General features: G+C 38.5%; 1 protein-coding gene across 1 annotated transcript in view; it reads right to left on the reverse strand.

The window, feature by feature from the left end:
• SLC35F1 (solute carrier family 35 member F1) overlaps positions 1-17,760 on the reverse strand; it is a gene marked incomplete at both ends in the record, with an annotated part of 400,113 nt that overhangs the window by 148,105 nt on the left and 234,248 nt on the right. Inside the window, one exon of the mRNA XM_080938335.1 lies at positions 11,055-11,230. Coding sequence (XP_080794461.1) covers positions 11,055-11,230 — 176 coding nt within the window. The remainder of the gene's footprint in view (positions 1-11,054; positions 11,231-17,760) is intronic.

Consider the following 17,760-nt stretch of genomic DNA (forward strand, 5'->3'; position numbering starts at 1 on the left):
TGTTTTCTTTTCACTTCTACCTATTTGTCTTAAAGTTAAAGGCTATATGGGAAGGAAAGGGCTAAAGACAAGAAACAAAAACCACACATAGAGCCAAGAGGGTGGGACAAGGTGGCTGGGTGTGGGAGCCACTACTCATAATTCCAAAACTGAGACAGCAGAGTTGTACAATTGAGGCCATTCTAGATTCCAAAGGAAGCTCTACCTTTGTACAAACAATGGCATGTCAATCCAGAGTCCTAGGGAAAGCTCTTTAAAAGTGCTCACACACTTCTAGCACCTTCCTTGCCTGTCTTCCCCAGCCTCAGCGAACTTCGTAAAACTCACAGCTATAAGATTCAGGATACCCTCTGGATCTGTCTGGAGATGGGTGCTGGGTGCCTACTCTTTCCCTTGGCTTAGCTGGAATAGGCAGAAAGACCCCCACCTGTGCACTAGTGGGAAGTTTTTCCTCTTGTGCCTCTTTTGAATTCGTCACACAACTGTATAATACATGAATGAGTTCCCCTTTAAACTGCCCACCATACTGGTCTCTTTCATCTTGGGTTTCTCTAGGAATCACACCAGCACCACCTACTATAACACTCAAGGTCAGATGAAAAGACCATTGCTGCAGGAATCCTACCCAGAGTCTCCATGAGGATTTTATACAAATTAAAGGATTTTGCATATGAAAGTCTAACTGATGGTATGCTGGTCATGGTGATTCGTGCCTATAGTCTCAGTGTGTTGAAGGCCAAGGCCATCGAGGCCACCATGGGGTATAGAGTGAGACCTTGTATCAAAAACAAACACATCAAACTGATGGAGAGAAGTTTTGATATTTATTGAGTAAATTAATGCTGTTGAAATGTGTCATATTTATTGATTGCTTCCTAGGCAACTCATACCAATACTGTACCTTATTTAGCTCACATAAACTCCCAAAACAATTACCATCATCCTGCTCTGTAAAGTGAAGCAACACACCATGGAGGAGCTGTAAACTCTGCAGTGATTCTTAAATTTTAATATAATTGAATCCAAAAAAGTTCTCAACCTCAATTGTGTACAATTATATATTAAAAAAAATTTAAAGTTATGTGCATGTCTGTGTTTGTGTGTGAGATTGTACTTAGGAGTGCGAGAGGCCAGAGACACTCTTTCCCTAGAGCTGGAGTTACACATGGCTGTGTGCCACCAGATGTGATTTCTGTGCTTCACATCTGAGCTTACTGGGGGGAGCAGTATTATCTAACCACTAAGCCATACCTCTAGCCCCAAAATTAAGTTTTAACTTAGTAGACTTATGTAGTAAGTCCTAGATAAAAATTTAAAGATAGATATTTTCTTCCAGTGCCAAATGTGGGATACCTTCCTCTAAACTGTTGATTAGGTGAGCCGGAGAGATTCACCCCCAAACACTACACCAAAATTTCATTGTTCCTGACTTTCTGTTTGAATTTGGTTGTAAGATCCTATTGCTCAAGACACTGCCTGTTTATGTCTTAGGACACAGAAGAACCAAGCTTGGAATGGAGTTGGAGGCTTCCTGCCTATTAGCTAGCTGTCACAGAGTCAAAAGGCGGTATTTATGCAGCTGAATAAGAAAAGTCATGAAAAGGCTTATCTGATTGTGAATTCTAACAGCTTATGATAATGATCACCAGGCAAGGTGTACCCTCCAGTGCAGTGGTGACATGATCATGATGGGGATAACTAACTGCTTTCTGATTGAATTTGAGGTCCATCCCATCGAATGGAACTCATGACTGTTACTGTAAACCTAGTCAAAAGCCATAGCGTCACTTGCACTGTGACATACCCAAGAGGTTACCTACAACGATTGTGTTATTAAAGTTCCCTCCAACTGCTAATGTTATACTCATTGGTGCTATACCCACCCTTAATCAGAGACGTTTCTTACTACAATGGGTTAATGCAAAAATAATTAATTGGTCAAAATGCTGAGAATAAGTAATGGTTGGGTGTTTGATCCTAAATAAAATAGTAATATCAACATCACCAAGGCTCAAGGAACATAGGCAGTTGGCAGGGGGAAAGAATGTAAGTTACAGAGGACAGGGAGATATGTAGTAAAAGCATGTCTTCTGAACATAGCATAGCTGTTATGATCATGACTTCTATTCGGGGCTTGGTCTCTGCTTAAAACTTACAGCAACTTAAGCCCATCATCATGGGTGAGCGGAGGGATCTCCCTGAAGAGCTATACCAGTGGCCCACTCTTTCAGGTGTGTGTGTGTGTGTGTGTGTGTGAGTGAGTGTGTGTGTGTGTGTGTGTGTGTGTGTGTGTGTGTGTGTGTGATTTTCTTTAGCAATGCATCCACAAATGAGTTGTATTTGCTCTAGTGAATAACCTCACAGTGAATTTTGATTTAATTGAACTCAGGAAAGGTCCCAAGCACAATTGTTTAAAATAACATATTTCTAATTTTTTTTTAATTTTTAAAACTATGTGAATGTGTGTATGTTTGTGTATGGAAATTGTATGTTGAGTGCAAGGGCTCAAAGAGGTCAGAGACATTGGATTCCTTGCTCAGGCAGAAAACTAAATAAAGTCAGTAGGTTACATACAAAATTAGGTCATGAAAGTTTGAGGGGGACTTGTCAATTTCAGGGGAGAGTCAGCAGGATTTGAGAAGGATATTGTGAGGAAAAACTGACTAAATTCATTATATAACTGCATTTGTTATATAAAAAGATGCAACTGTTGATTTGACTATAGAAAAGATTCATTCTCAGGAAGTTCACAGAAACACTTTATAAACCAATGGTTTAGTAAAAAGAATGAGCATGTAGCAGCAATTTATGGTAAAAAGGATAAATATAATTAAGCAACAACAAAACCACACACCTACTAGTTAGAAAAAAATGTTTAATTTAAGTTAAAGGAAAAAAGTTTTAATCAAATAATCAAGAACCAATAACACAATACTTAATGTAGTCAAATGCACAAAGAGGCATCTTTCTTTACTCTATGTAGAGAGCTATTTTTAATTTCTTCTAAGGAAAATATATCTCAAGAAACCTTAAAGGGAAAAAACTATATTCTTAGAAGAATATGTTACGAAGCTAGAAGAGAAAGATAGGGATGTTTATGTTCCGTCATGGAATTATTAAATAATAAACCCAAGCATGGTGAGAAGCAGCAGGTGTATTAGGAGTTATTTTCTTCATGTTTTTCTTCATGTTGGTCACCGAAGACACTTTCTGACTCTGGTCCACAGCACCCCCCCCCATTTCATGTATTGCAATTAAATGTGTTCAGTTAGTGATCTCCCCCCACCCCTGCTCCTCAGAAGCTTCAAAAATAGAAACCAGTGTTATGGAACATTCGCAAAATGCGCAGGCAGGGAATTCTGATCTGAAGATCATCGCAATGCAATTCTAATCCTGGGAGGGGAAAAAATCATTTTCTCCTGCAGATCTCATGCAGCAGCCCTGCAATGGTGCCTGCACGAGTCCCAACTGCTGAGTCTTTGATTTAATGAAAACTTCAGGGAAGCAATTTCGTTCACTTCGGGGATGGCTTTGTTCCTCCATTATGATTCGTTTTTAATGAGAAAGATGATTGTAAGGATAAACTCTATTCCTCTGAATTTTTACACTAATTACATACAAAGCACTATTTTGGCAGAAGGGGACTTATCTGCTTCAGGCAATACAGTTATCATCTTGTAACCACCCTTCAGTCTCCCACATGAACACTGCAGCTTCGTGCCAGGAATGTGTATTGCTCTTTGCCAGCTCTCAGCATGGAAAAGATGAATGCTTAAAGATTTCCCGAATTAACAGTCAACATGGACTCCAGATACAACAGGGACACAATCCCTTCCTGCAAGCTTAGATGCTGTTTAGAAGGAGCAAATCAAAGGGGTACTCATTAATGAAGTATTTAGCATGATGAATGCAGGGAGATGTGGTATATGAAGGCATGTGTGTGAATTTATTATGAGGATTCATTCAAAGGAGAAGATGATATTGCATATTCTCATCCATTTCTTTCAATCTGAAAGTCTTTTTTTTTGGGCTGATACTGAGGACTCTGTGTACAATGCATTTGTGATTTTGTACTGCAGCATAAATATGATGCTTTACACTGAGTGCTCTAAGTATTATTAAGACTTGGGATGCTCCATTTGCTGAAGATTTACCATGCAAACACTGTATATACCTAGAGTGTGTGTATTTGGCACTATTAGATGCATGACTTGGAGCATGATGGGTCAGGTTCCTTGCTATTCCAGAGGATGCCGCAATGGAGTAAGACACTTTGAACAGCATTTCCTAATAACTGTATGTGACCTGAGGAATAGTCACATATTGGAAACTCGACAGTATATTCTTCCATCCAGGCAAGAACAGTGATGCCAATAGTTAGGCTATTTTCTTTTTCCTGTCTTTAGATACAATAAATGTCACTTCTTTAAGTATATGGTTTGAAGAGCCTTGACAAAAGTATATACTTATATGATGCCTGTAACAATTGAAACACAGGAAACTCAGTGAGCCAAAGGTTTCCTTGGTGGCTTATGCAGACTGCCCTCACTTTGAGTCGCCACCAACCATGGACCTACTTTCTGTCATTATTATTTTGTTTTCTCCAAAACCCCATATAACCATACAGTATGCAGTAATCCAGAGCATAAACTTTTGCACTTAGCATAATGCTTTTCTAAATAGTATTGCTGAACCAATGAGCGTCTTCTTCTTCTTTCTTAGGGAGTGGTAACAGATTATATAAAGTTATTACAGTCTTCTACTTAATCATTTATTTATTTATTATTTTGTACATCTATGTGTGAGTGTAGGCACATGTGTGCCATGCTGTATATGTTGTGGGCAGAATACAACCTGAAGGAAATGATTCTTTCCATCTTCAAAGTGAGCTCCAGGTACAGACCTCAAGTCATCAGGTGTCTGTAGAAAATGTCTTTATCTTGTGAACCAGCTCACTGGCCCCCAAACCACTACCAACTGCACCTTGCTTTTCTTTGAGGTGGCATCTTGTTGCATAGCTCTGACTAGCATGATAGTCATCATTTAGCCTAGGATGGCCTTGACCCTGCGGCAATCTTCTTGACTTAGCCTCGTGAATACTGGGATCACTGGTGTACACCAGCAACAGGAGCTTTTCCTTCCCTTCTACACACTAATGAGCACTCAGGTTTTGTTATTGTTGTTTTTAACAGGTTTTTATAGCATTTAAAGCAATTCGATATTTGCATACATTTCGTTGTATCAACATTATGCTTTCATTTTTCTTGGAAAGAGAATAACTGTTGGATTATATAGGAAGAGCACATTTGAATACTTAAGCAAATGCTAAGTTGTATTCGAAAGCACTGTGGCCAGTTCACACTTCCTCCAGTGTTCTATGGAGAACTGCATGTGTTACCCGGCAGCTTTGCTTGAAGTGGGTTCTAACTTTTGGTGTTTCTTTTTTTTCTTTGCCAGTTTCTTAACAGGATGTTATCTGCTTCCTCAAACATAAGCCTGCTTTTTTCTTTTCTATGGCAATGTTAAGTGTTTCTCTAGGGTCATCTACAAGTGTTCATCTCAGAAACCCCTCAAGTACAATCTTTCTATACCACAGTGGCTACAACTTTCCAGTCACACCTAAGAAATGACAAACAAATGTGACCTGACAAGGGACAGTCATAGAAGTTTGCCAGGTTAATTGACTACAGGGGAAAAGTGAAGAGATCCCAATAAAAATGACCTCACTAGTCATAGGGAATTGATGATGTTAGTTTCCCCATGGCTACCAGGAGATGTATGACTCCATATTTACATTCTCCAAGTGTTCTCTTATCCTTCCAACCCACGACAGTCCCCCCCTCTTTAGCACTTTAGTAAGGATTATCTGGAAAGTTGGGAACTAAGTGTGCATTGAAGTCTCCTTGGTCTTCTGGGCTGAGAAAACACTAGATTTTTTGCTTTCATTCATTTTTCTGCTTTGGTTTGGGATTGGGACCACCTGTGGTAAACACTAAAAACATTTTAATGCATGCAAGGGCAGAGATCCCCAAATGTAGAGAAGAATCAGAACCTGTGAGTTTGAGAGATCCTTAGCCAACGCCAGAGTCTGACATACTGCAGGATGCTGACATTTCAGCCACCAAGCCTTCTGGCCAAGAACCCTGTTTCACTGAATATGACCTTCCTAACTATGTGTTAACTATGTGGATACTTAACGACTTGACTATGGACATTATATTAGTAGTTTTAGAGACTCATTTCATTCTCACAGTTGCACAAAGCAAGAATGATAGGAAATATGCGAAGGTCTATCTTTAAGAATGTTCTGGGAAGCAGTATATGAGATGTTTATTGAATTGCTTTAGCCAAAAGATTGCTTATTTTTATTATTCAGAATTAGAAGAGCTTAAATAAATACTCCTCGATGAATAAGCAACTCTAGTAAGGCTTGTTATAAGGAATACTAAAAGGGTACCCCAGACTTTTATGTAGTGGTGCACTTTTTGGGTTTTAGTATATTATAGTATATTTTCCTGTCCTTTTCCGTACTGTGCCTGGAGGAAGAACACAGGCTCTGAACCTGCTTTTGCTTCTCCCCTGAGCATCCCGTCTTTACCATACTGTCTTTATTTGCTTGAGTTAGACACAAATGTAGAAAAATGGTAGTAATCAAAATGACTTCAACCATTAAGCAGGGAATCACTAAAAACAGACTTGGAAAACAGTTATAAGTAAGAAATGACTATAGACCAATAAAACAAAAAAACAAAACAAAACAAAACAAAAAACAATGATAAACATTTTCTTGCTAAGAAACGCATCCTGTTTCACTTTTGATTTTAAAATCCAGTCCTATTTCTTGCTTCTGTATCTCAAAAGCAAGAGCACAGCTTCAGCTGAGCTTGTAGACTGCCCTCTCTTCTTACATGGTGTTTGCATTTTTGTGTCTTGTAGGTTTTGGATTTCAGCTAGAGTTACCTGAAGGAAAAAAGGAACTATGCAGAGATGAAGAAGCATCTGTGAGTAATTCTTAGGCAGATGATCAGGTGTGAAGCCTCACTTGAAGCATCCTATGCTTCCTTAGCTATAGTCTTAAGGACCTTACTTTGGACATAGAGCATGAATTTCTTGAATGCCTGGTGTCTATTTATGGATGCATTTTCATTTCCTAACTATTTCTCAGTGGGGTTAACATAACAGTACTTTCTGTTTTCCTTTAATTCCCAAACTGGATACTTTGGTGGACTTTGCAGTTTTGAACTAAACTTCTCTCTCAGGAGTTCTACACTTGAAGTGCTCTGTTAGGAACAGTAAAATCTTCAACTTCAGAAACCAGCAAAACAGAGCAGAGCTTCAACCTTTCAGGTCACACCTAAAATTTGCTCAGCAAGACACACTGTTTTAGAGGATGGCGACATTCCTGTTTTCCCAGGAATTAACTGATTAACACCCAAGGGCAAACTGAAACCTGCTACCTTCCTATCTTTGGGCCATTGATCTAATGCAAATTTGATAGGGAGGATTTCCTCTAACTTTGAAGTCAGAATTTTGGCAAGGGTTACGCCTAATGACACAACACTTAAATATTCGCATAGGATTTCAGTTTGACAACGGTAGATTTAGAAACTGTACAGGTACAATGATAGTGATCTGTTATTTAAAAAAAAAGTACAGCCAGTAAACTGCTTACTGTCACGTACACATATCGCCAAAATGGAAGCCCACCCGAGTAGATGATTGCTGTGCTAGGAGAGATGTGAATGTCAGCACTCGATCGATCTGACCTGCAGGCTCTGAGGACCACTGAGAAAGGAGGGCTGGCTGTAAGGGTCCTCCCTTGCACAGAGACTTCCCATCTCTGCCCTGTTGCTTGTTCATTTCAAGTCTTGAGGTGCCTGAACAGAAAAGTTATAATCCTTCCAGCATATTAAAGAAACACAGCACATACTTAATTAATGCAATCACTTGATTTCCCAATGTTAGCTAAATACCAGTCTATGTGAGTAAACATCAAATGCAGACACATGAGCAAGGTCAGGGGTCATCCAGGGTGACAGTGAGGAAGACATAGAGTGAGAGAGAGAGAGAGAGAGAGAGAGAGAGAGAGAGAGAGAGAGAGAGAGACAGAGAGACAGAGAGACAGAGAGACAGAGACAGAGACAGAGACAGAGAGACAGAGAGAGACAGAGAGACAGAGAAACAGATAGAGAAACAGAGACAGAGGGAGAAATCTCCAAAAGAGCTCTGCATTGTGAGGCCTGGTTCCTCCACTCACTGGGAAGACAGTGTTTCCTCAGTATTTCCTCCTAAAGGGTCTTCATTTTCCTTCCCAGTCTTCGGCCTCTTTGTTTCTTTGTCTTACCCATACTGATGGACCTGCCACATTGTCTACAGGACTCTTTTCTGATCTCATTGCTGGGTCTCACCACACCGTAAACCCCAGACATTTTGCTGTTCAAGATTTTCAAACTCAAGAAACATGAATGTCTCTTTTTACTCTAAAGCAGTGGTTCCTAACCTGCAGAGCATGACCCCCTTGGAGGTCACATGTCCTTTCACAGGGTTTGCATATCAGATACCTTGCATAGCATAGCATATATTTATTTGCATTACAATTCATAATAGTAGCAAAATTACAATCATGAAGTAGCAAAGAAAATAATTGTACAGTTGGAGGTATGAGAAACTGTATAAAATGGTTGCAGCTTTAGGAAGGTTGAGAAGTATTGAAAAATCTCATCTCTCTCTTCTCTTCCAAACTTCACAAAAAGAGGCCAAACATAACCCTGCTCTTCCAGCCCTAGCAGGTCACAGCCTCTATCTTTTCCTTGTAGCTTTATTGGTTTTCTCACTTATAAAATTTTGGATGATAGATTTCCTTGCTTTGAAGATGTAAGAAGGGATAAGACTCATATACTATGGATGACAATTATAAATGTTCATTATAAATAACATTATTAATATCATTCACCCCAACTCTTTTCATACATTAACTTTTCTAGCTTCTACATATATAACTATTATAATCATGATGTCCAGTTTTTAATGTGCTTATTTTCCCTAGATATAGATGTTTACTAAATCTCTAGACTCTTTAAAAATAACAAAGACCAGCACCGAAGGGGGAGCAACAATTTGCCATTTCAAAATCCAGTGGTACTTAAAAATCACTGATGAGGAATTCGCTACCTTCATGCAAACATTCTTCTCAGTGTTGAGCTGTAAAAGTTTGTTTAGCGTCATTATTCTTAATTATACTTCTTACACTGTGTTAAATAATACTAGTCCTTTGCTGTTGATTCAAGCTTACACCGAGTGAATTTTACATTCTTCCCCTGTCTCTCCTTTTTTCCTATATTCCCACAGTTTCTCTGACACAGTTACTAATTGTAGGCCTCTCCCCTTGCCTCACTCCTGGAGTCTTTCCCTAGCCTGAGGCACCACAATTCAAAACACTCATATCATTCAAATCCACTGGCTTCTGACTCACACCAAGGAAATATAGCTAAGACTTAGTGTCTATAACTTTTGTAGACTGGCAGTTTGTTCTCAACAGTAGTTACAGCTGTTAATACTAAAGGCTCTTAAAAAAAACCCCAAGTAACGTCAACTTGGAGAAAGAAAATTAAATTAGCTGCTAATATATTTTCAACAAATGGAAAAATCAATTGAGTATGAGTATGATAATCTCTCTCTCTCTCTCTCTCTCTCTCTCTCTCTGTGTGTGTGTGTGTGTGTGTGTGTGTGTGTGTGTGTGTGTGTGTGTTGGGGGTTATTTACTCACGTGCTTGTGTGGGTGTGTTCATGTGTGTATATATATAGCTAAGCATACGTGCATATATGCATATGCATGTACACCTGTGCATGCGTGTGTGTATGCATGTAAATACCAGAGACTGACATCAGGTAACACTCTTCAACTTCATGTATGAGACAGAGTGTTTTGCTGAACCTGGAGCTTGTCAGTTCTGGTCAGTGAGCTCCAGGGATCTGCCCATCTCTGTTTCCCCAGTGATGGGATCCAGATGCAGGCTCCTCAGAATTTTAAGTAGGTTCTGGGAATCTGAATTCATGTTCCCATACTTGCAAGGCAAGGCCTTTAACAACTAAGCAATCCCTAACCCCAGCCACCTTCATTCTAGTTCTGCTAAGATGAAGCCTACTATTGGCTCAGTCATTACACCTGAGCAGTATTATTTTAGACAGAAATTCACACAAGGACATGTAAGGATAAAATACTAATAGTTCTTATGAAAGTTTCAAAAATGTATAGTTATTAGAACTGAATATTTAACAATATACATGTTCTTGGTTGTCATTAACATATATGATTGTTTTCAAAGCTACTAATGGCTATTTGCCAATGGCTCTTGGTCAATAGTTACAATTTAGGGGAAAATCTGGAACTTTTTCTAGAACCACAGACAAAAGGATTATCACTGAATTTGAAAAGAGCCTTGGAGATGAACCCTCCCATGTAAAATTTCTTGGACCTACTCTTATGAAAGGCATTTTCTTTTATTGACTCTTGGCTTGGTTGTTTTTATTACTTGATTTAATATTTAACATAGGACCACATGTGGCCATCTATGGGAGTTGCCTTTTCTCTTATTCCTCTTGTGGTGTGCTCAAGTTGTTCATATTCATACCTGTGTCACTTCCCTAAAAATCACCTACACTGTGATCCCCTTAGACAGCTCAGGGCTAGCACATTTAAGAGAGTTGCATTTGCCCTTTTCGAGTTGAGAGTTGCATTAGGCCTGTTCCGGGTTTCAGGTAGTACTTTATTTAGATTCATTGAGAGGACAAAACCCTTACCAGAAATTCAAAATCATGAACAACTGTACTTTTCTGCAATGCATATAGCTCCTGCTTTTTGCTGAATTTACACAATGTATAATTTTTGTTATATATCTATGCATTTTTTATTTTGTGTTATTACTGCAAAATAGCGAAGAGAGATCTGGGAATTTGAATCATCTTACTGATGCTACAAATGATAAAATATCTATTTATGGCTCATATTCTATGTGTTTGTAAAAGTCACAGTCCTGGGATTGGGGGCAACTTACCTTGTCGGACAGCTAGGGTGGTGGTATAAACCAGGAAGAGGAGAATGTAGTTCAGAAAGCTCTGGAAGACTGGTGTGTTCGCATGAAAATCTTCTGCCAGGTACTTGCTGGTCAAGCCAATTCCACAAACAAGAAGAGACAGCACCTGGCCCAAAGCCACAGAGATTAACATCTCCCTGATAAATGAAACAAAACACAGCGACGTCAATGGGAAATCCATGAGAACCAGGGCAGTTAAATCCACTGATAATTCATAGCAGACACCGATACTGACAAAGGCAGTGGATATTATTTATTGTAACCCATCTGCAGCAATGCTAGGGACCTGTACCATTATTACTGAGGTTTCATAGAGATGCTTAACTTAGGTAATTAATTTGTTCACAGAACACGGAGTGAGGATAAAGCAAAACCAGCTTGTGAGATCGAGTCTCGGCATGGGATCCTGGCTTCCAGGCACTGTCCTCCAGGAGCTGTTGAGGAAAGGGATATCTTGAAGCTTAGCACACTGTGGGGACTGGTGACACTGGGAATATGCCCAACACTGAGAGTGGAAATATATTCCAGCGTCAACTGTGTGTATAATTCATCAATAATGGGGAAACTTTGCTTTAAAGATCAAGCTCCTGGATCCAGAAACTCTTGACCAAAAGCTCTGCGCATCTAGAAATCTGCAAGGACCACCTCTTGTAGGACTCTAGACCACTTTCTAAGGAGCTTTATTCAAGTCTTTATCTCAGTTTCTTAAGTTACAATTGCCTGTATATTGAAGCTATTATTCCAGAAATAGATTCAGGACTGCGGTCGAAAAATAATTATGCAAATATTTCCATTGCCGTTTTTATAGGCAGTGCTCTTGTAGACTACTGAAGTGGGGACTGGAGGCAAGAGTCAAAGTGTTCAGTTTCCATGGAAATGAAATGCCCACACAAGCTTTGTAGTCACACACACACACACACACACACACACACACACACCTGTTCTGACACAGGAAAGCTTCTAGAAATAGGAGGCAAACTGCTCTGAATGTTTCTTCTGACCTCTGCGGTTTATTTGTAGAAACAGCAATATAAAATGTGAAAGCTGTGGTGTAAACACAAAGACTTAAAGCAAAGAATCCCCCATGGATTTCTTCTCCCATGGCAAACACAGTCCTTTTTTTTTTTTTTTTTTTTTTTTTTTTTTTTTTTTTTTTTTTTTTTTTCCCCGGATCTGTTTCTCCTTTTGTTTGGAAGCTAGATTGATCTGGCCTTGCTTTGATCACTAGAGTACAGAGAAGGTGAAGCCATGAGTCTTCTGAGCCCAACCTTTGAGAAGTTTTGCTGCATTTCTGTTTTCCTACTAAGAAACAGCTTCTCAGTAAGGAGCCTGAGGTGTGCTACTGAATATGAGAAACTCCTGGGAAATAAAGAGAGAAACCCAGGCAGCCTTAGTGCCAAATATCCGAGTGAGGGATGGGGGTCTTCCTGCCCCCATCACACTCAGTCAACCTACACAGGAACAGAGGTGAGGGATCCCTAGAGACTGTTGCCCAACTTGGAGAGTTGTGAGAAAATGAAATGCTGTTGCTTTGAGGCATGCCATCTTCCAAGAAAAGGGCAACAGAAAGCTGAAAAGAAGCTCTGAATGTTCTCTCTCCAATGGCCTCTGATCTGATAACTCCTGCTTCTCCAGCCCCATGGCATTCCTGCATGATGGCAGAGTGGGGGGCTGTTTATATTTCAGTGGGAAACTTAGGGTTCTCTGCTCATATTCCTTTGTAGAACGTACATCATGCTCTTTCCAGCCTGACTCCTATCATTTTCCCACTAAATTTGGCTCTTTTGTCTCTAGCTTGGAAAGGCCTTCCTGCTCTTTTTCCCTCAGGACACATCTCATGCATTACTTTTATTCCTCATTGCCTTGAAATCACTGCTTGCTTCTTGATAGTTTGTTCTGCCATTGGATTTTGACACGGTAAGTTTATGAGTAAATCTACAGCAGAATAATACCATGCAGAAGACTAGGAAATGGAAGGCATAAAAGACAACCATGGGCTATGTATAAGCCACACTGAATGTATAAGAATACCAGGGCTAGAGGCAGGGGATCTCTGTCGAGTTCAAGGCCAGCTCTGGTCTACATAGCAGGTTTCAGGATAGCCAACACTACACAGAAAAACCCTGTCTCAAAGAGAAAATAAAAAGAATATCATGGCCTCTTAAAAATATCATCAGTCTGAGAATCTGTGGGATGGTAGAGCACATACTTAGCATGGGGAAGGTCCTGGGTTCAACTCTCAATCCTACAAAAGAAAAGTAAACACCCCCCCCTGCTTGCCAACTGGAAAAGAAAAAGAGAAAAAGAACTGAAGAATTCAAATAACCAGAAAGATTTGTAACACTGTTCTTTTTAAGATTGGGATATAAGGTAATATGATTTGTTATGCATAATGATGCACATCTGTTTTTCTTGGTCTCTTCCCTCTCAATTCCTCCAGTTTTTGTCCCCCTCTCTCTAATATTCCCTCCTCTAACACACTGTTTGTATGCCATGTGTGTTTCCCCACCATTTTCTCCCATCCTCAATTCTTTCCCAGCTTTTCCAATATTAATTTATTTCTATTTCATGTTCATTAATGTTTTATTTCCGTGTATATCTCTGCAAAGGTGTTGGAGCTCCTGAAACTGGAGTTACAGGAAATTATGAGCTGCTTACCATGTGGGTGCTGGGGCTTGAACCCAGGCTATCTGGAAGAGCACCTTGTGTTCTTAACCACTGAGTGTGTGTGTGTGTGTGTGTATACACATACATACCTAGGACCTACATGTGACAGAAGCATACTATTATCATTCCATATTTGGGATACTTTCCAGCACCATCCATTTTGCTGTAAGTGTTCTGATTTTATTTTTATATAAATACTACATATTCTTATCCATTTTGCTATTGAAAGATATCTAGTCTCATCCTATTTCTATGCTATTGTACTTAAAGCAACAACAAATATGAATGTGCAAGTATCTCTGTGATAAGACTTAGAGTCCTTTAGGCGTATATATTATAGGTGGGTAATATAGTAATTCTATTTCGTGTGTGTGTGTGTGTGTGTGTGTGTGTGTGTGTGTGTGTGTGTGTGATTTGAGAAATCTCCATACTTATTTCCATAATGATTTCACTTACATTTACATTTACACCAGCAGGGAAAGGGAATTTCCTTTTCCTCACATCAACTATTTTTACAAAAATAAAATGGAATCTCAAACTTATATTACTTTGTATTTCCTAGTAGCTAGGGCGTTGAACACTTTTAAAAGCATTTATTGGCTAATTGTGCTAGTGTGCAGCTATTTTAACTGAATCCCCCTCTCTTCTTCCTGTTCTTCCTCCTTCTCCTTTACTTCTTCTTGTTTCTTCACTTCTTCCTCCTCCTCTGTCTCCTCTTTTTCTTCCATTTCTACTTCTTCTTCTTTCTTCTCTCCTTCTTCCTGTTTCTTTTTCTTTGAGACAGGGTTTAATGAAGCCCAGGATAACCTCAAACTTGTTATGTGGTCAAGGCTCATTTTGAATTTCTATTCCTCCATAATTAATGTGTGCTAATATATCCAGGCATTTGGTTTGTTTTCTGCAGTGCTGACAATCAAACTCTGGGTATAACGTGAGCTCAACAAGCATTCTGCCAACTGCACTGCATCCCTAGCTTCGTGTTTCAGTCTTAAAGAACATTCTTTTTAGTTCTTCACCTCGCTTATAGATTGGATGGTGTTTTTTACAGTTCTTTAGATACTTCAGGTATCAGTCCCCTGTCTAAAATATTGCTGGCAAAGACTGTTTCTCATTCTGTAGATGATCACTCTGTTCTGTTAATGGTTTCCTTTGTTGTATAGAGCCTTTTAATTTTTATAGCCCTATCTGTCAATTCTTATCTTGGAAACCTAGGGTACAGAGAGTTTCTTCAGTGGGATCACTAATGGTGACTACATTGATAGAAAATGGTGAGAAAAAAAAAACTCATGTAAACTTTGAAGAGTTCTTCGATGATATTCGATCTAATCACCACATAGCACATTGATCATAATAAATAAATAATTAATTTACAGTAGAATACTAATAATCATATGATTAGTAATTCTTGATTATTTGCTTAATATACACTGAAATTAATGAGATTTTGATAAAATTACAGCTAGTGTATTAAATTGTTTTTTCTGATGCTGAGTATGCACTAGAGAGTATTGTGTGGACTGCTCATTCTGTTTAGACAAGACTAAAATACTATGACCTACTTAAATTATAATAACGATGTTTGGGAACTTTGTAACATCCTGAACCAAATCAAGATTCACAAGATTGTTCCAATGAATAAATAGATGAATAAATAAATAGTTAAATAAATAAATAAATAAATAAATAAATAAATAAATAAATAAATAACCACCAACCCTTGCTATCACTGGCATCATAGAGCCATATGGCATTTGGGGGGTATTTTTATCTCAAACTGCAAAGCATCTCCACCAGACTTGCTAAGTTCCCGATTTCCACCCCAGCTGCTCTCTGGTTCCAGAGGTGGTCACCCTCCTGCAAATTTCTGCTCTCATTCCCTGCAACTGCCCCCTGTGGTTATTGTCACAATTCCAATAGCCTGACAAAATCAAACCTCTAGAAACTTGTAATTCATCAATCAGATTTATATCAGCAAATTCTCACTCTACAAAATGTCCACACAATGAACTCAGAGCCAACAAATATAATACAATCTGCCCGTGTGGACAAGACAAATCGCCCCCATAACAATCTATCCCTATCAAGACATTTATAATTACCTGTGGCTATCCAAAGCCACAGGAAGATGGTTCATCATTCTCCTCCTCCATCTTGGCTTCTCTTTTCCTCTTGGTCTCCTCTGCCTTTTCACAACTCTGTCTCTGCCTAACCTTTTCACTGCCCAACCACAGGCCTTGTCTTATCTTGTTCTTGCCCTCACTACATATCAAAATCAACACAAGATTCTCAAATCCCTACACAAGACAATGGAATTTTGACATATCATGTAACTAAACCCAACATATTATAAAATGACCTTCTATATGCTACTTGTAAGACATATAAAATGAACAAGACATTGTCTGTCATTGGGAGATCATTTAACCAAATTTTGACACTGGATTTTCAAGAAGCTTATTACAAAATGGAGAAATAGACAGTATATAGAAATACCACCACGTTCATGTTTGTAAAACATTAGGAATAATTTATACATTATTTTTTTAATCCTCAGAAAATATTACAGAGCAAATGGTGTTATTGTGACTTTTGATAGATAAGGATGTAAGTCATAAGGAAGTGATCCACCATCCCAAGATCACAGAGCTGTATTGTACACACACATATATAACATGTATATATATGTATTATATATAATTTAAAATTGTATATATGTATATATGCACATATAATTTTAAATTCTTTTCAAAAGAAATAATATTGGACATTTGTAGGGTAATAGGTCCATAGTCTAAAAACCTTTGCTATCAATTTGGGAATGGTACCATGATGCATCAGACACTACAGTAGGTGTATTCTTTCTGCCAATGTTTTATGCACATGAGCCCACTGAGCCACAGGAGTAATCTGACTGGGGTGATACAATAGAAGTTGGTACACCACTTCCTTTGGTCTTTTACCTACCAAGTAGAATATATTATACTGTTACCATATAAGTTGCAGTAAAAGACATAAACTGTCTCAAATACCCAATGATGTGAATAGATAATAAAACCTAGTTTATCTATGTAATAAAAATTATTGAAATAAATACACAGATTTGCACAGTTTTGTGAACAGATCTTGTAAACATTTGAACTGAAAAACAATCTAGTACAAAAATACTATAAGCATGGTTTTATTTATATGTAATGTCTGGATGACAGAAGTCCACAGAAATAGAAAGTATGTTAGTGGCTTGGAGAATTGAGGAGAGAGGATTTGACTGACAAAACTATTTTACTTTCTCTTTATGTGATGAAATAGTTCAAACTGAAGTGAGAGGTAAAAAATATTGAGTATCTATTAATGTGCAGTGTCTTTACTTCTCTGCACACATTCACTTGTGTGTGTTTACATGTGCATGTGGAAACGAAAGGCTGACATCAAGAGACTTTCTTGATTGTCCAGAGCTATGTTATTGAACTTGCCAAACTAGATAGACTTAGGCTGAAGCTAGGTAATATGAAGTCAGTTCTTAAATTCTAAAACACTGTGCTGTGTCATCATTAGCTGTAAAATTATCCTTTTTAAGACAGTATATACAACACAGCTAATCTAACAGGCTGATTTTTTTTTTTGAAACATTTTTCAAACAGTAAAGACAAGGCCCACAGCTAATCTGACTGACAAGAACTTTTCTATCAAGGATCCTGTGATATGTACCTTCCAACAAGAGGCCAACACAAACCTACCTTGTTTTGTTAGCTAAACAAACCTGTGGACCCACAGTGTTGAGTATATTCTTTCAATTATCAGTCATGTCCTTCAGTCACTGCAGATATGATTGAATTGAGAATGCAAATTACGACTTTATAGGGCATACTAATAAAAGTCATGTAGATGGCAGGAAGATTTGCAATGAATCCCTTACCAGAACAGCCCATGAGCCCATTTTTAACTAAAGGGAGCTAAGTACCAGAATTACTGGAGCCTGCATAGTTGAGTGATTTACTAGAGA

Source organism: Micromys minutus, assembly GCF_963924665.1.
Source record: "Micromys minutus genome assembly, chromosome: 25".
In the NCBI taxonomy this organism is placed as follows: Eukaryota; Metazoa; Chordata; class Mammalia; order Rodentia; family Muridae; genus Micromys; species Micromys minutus.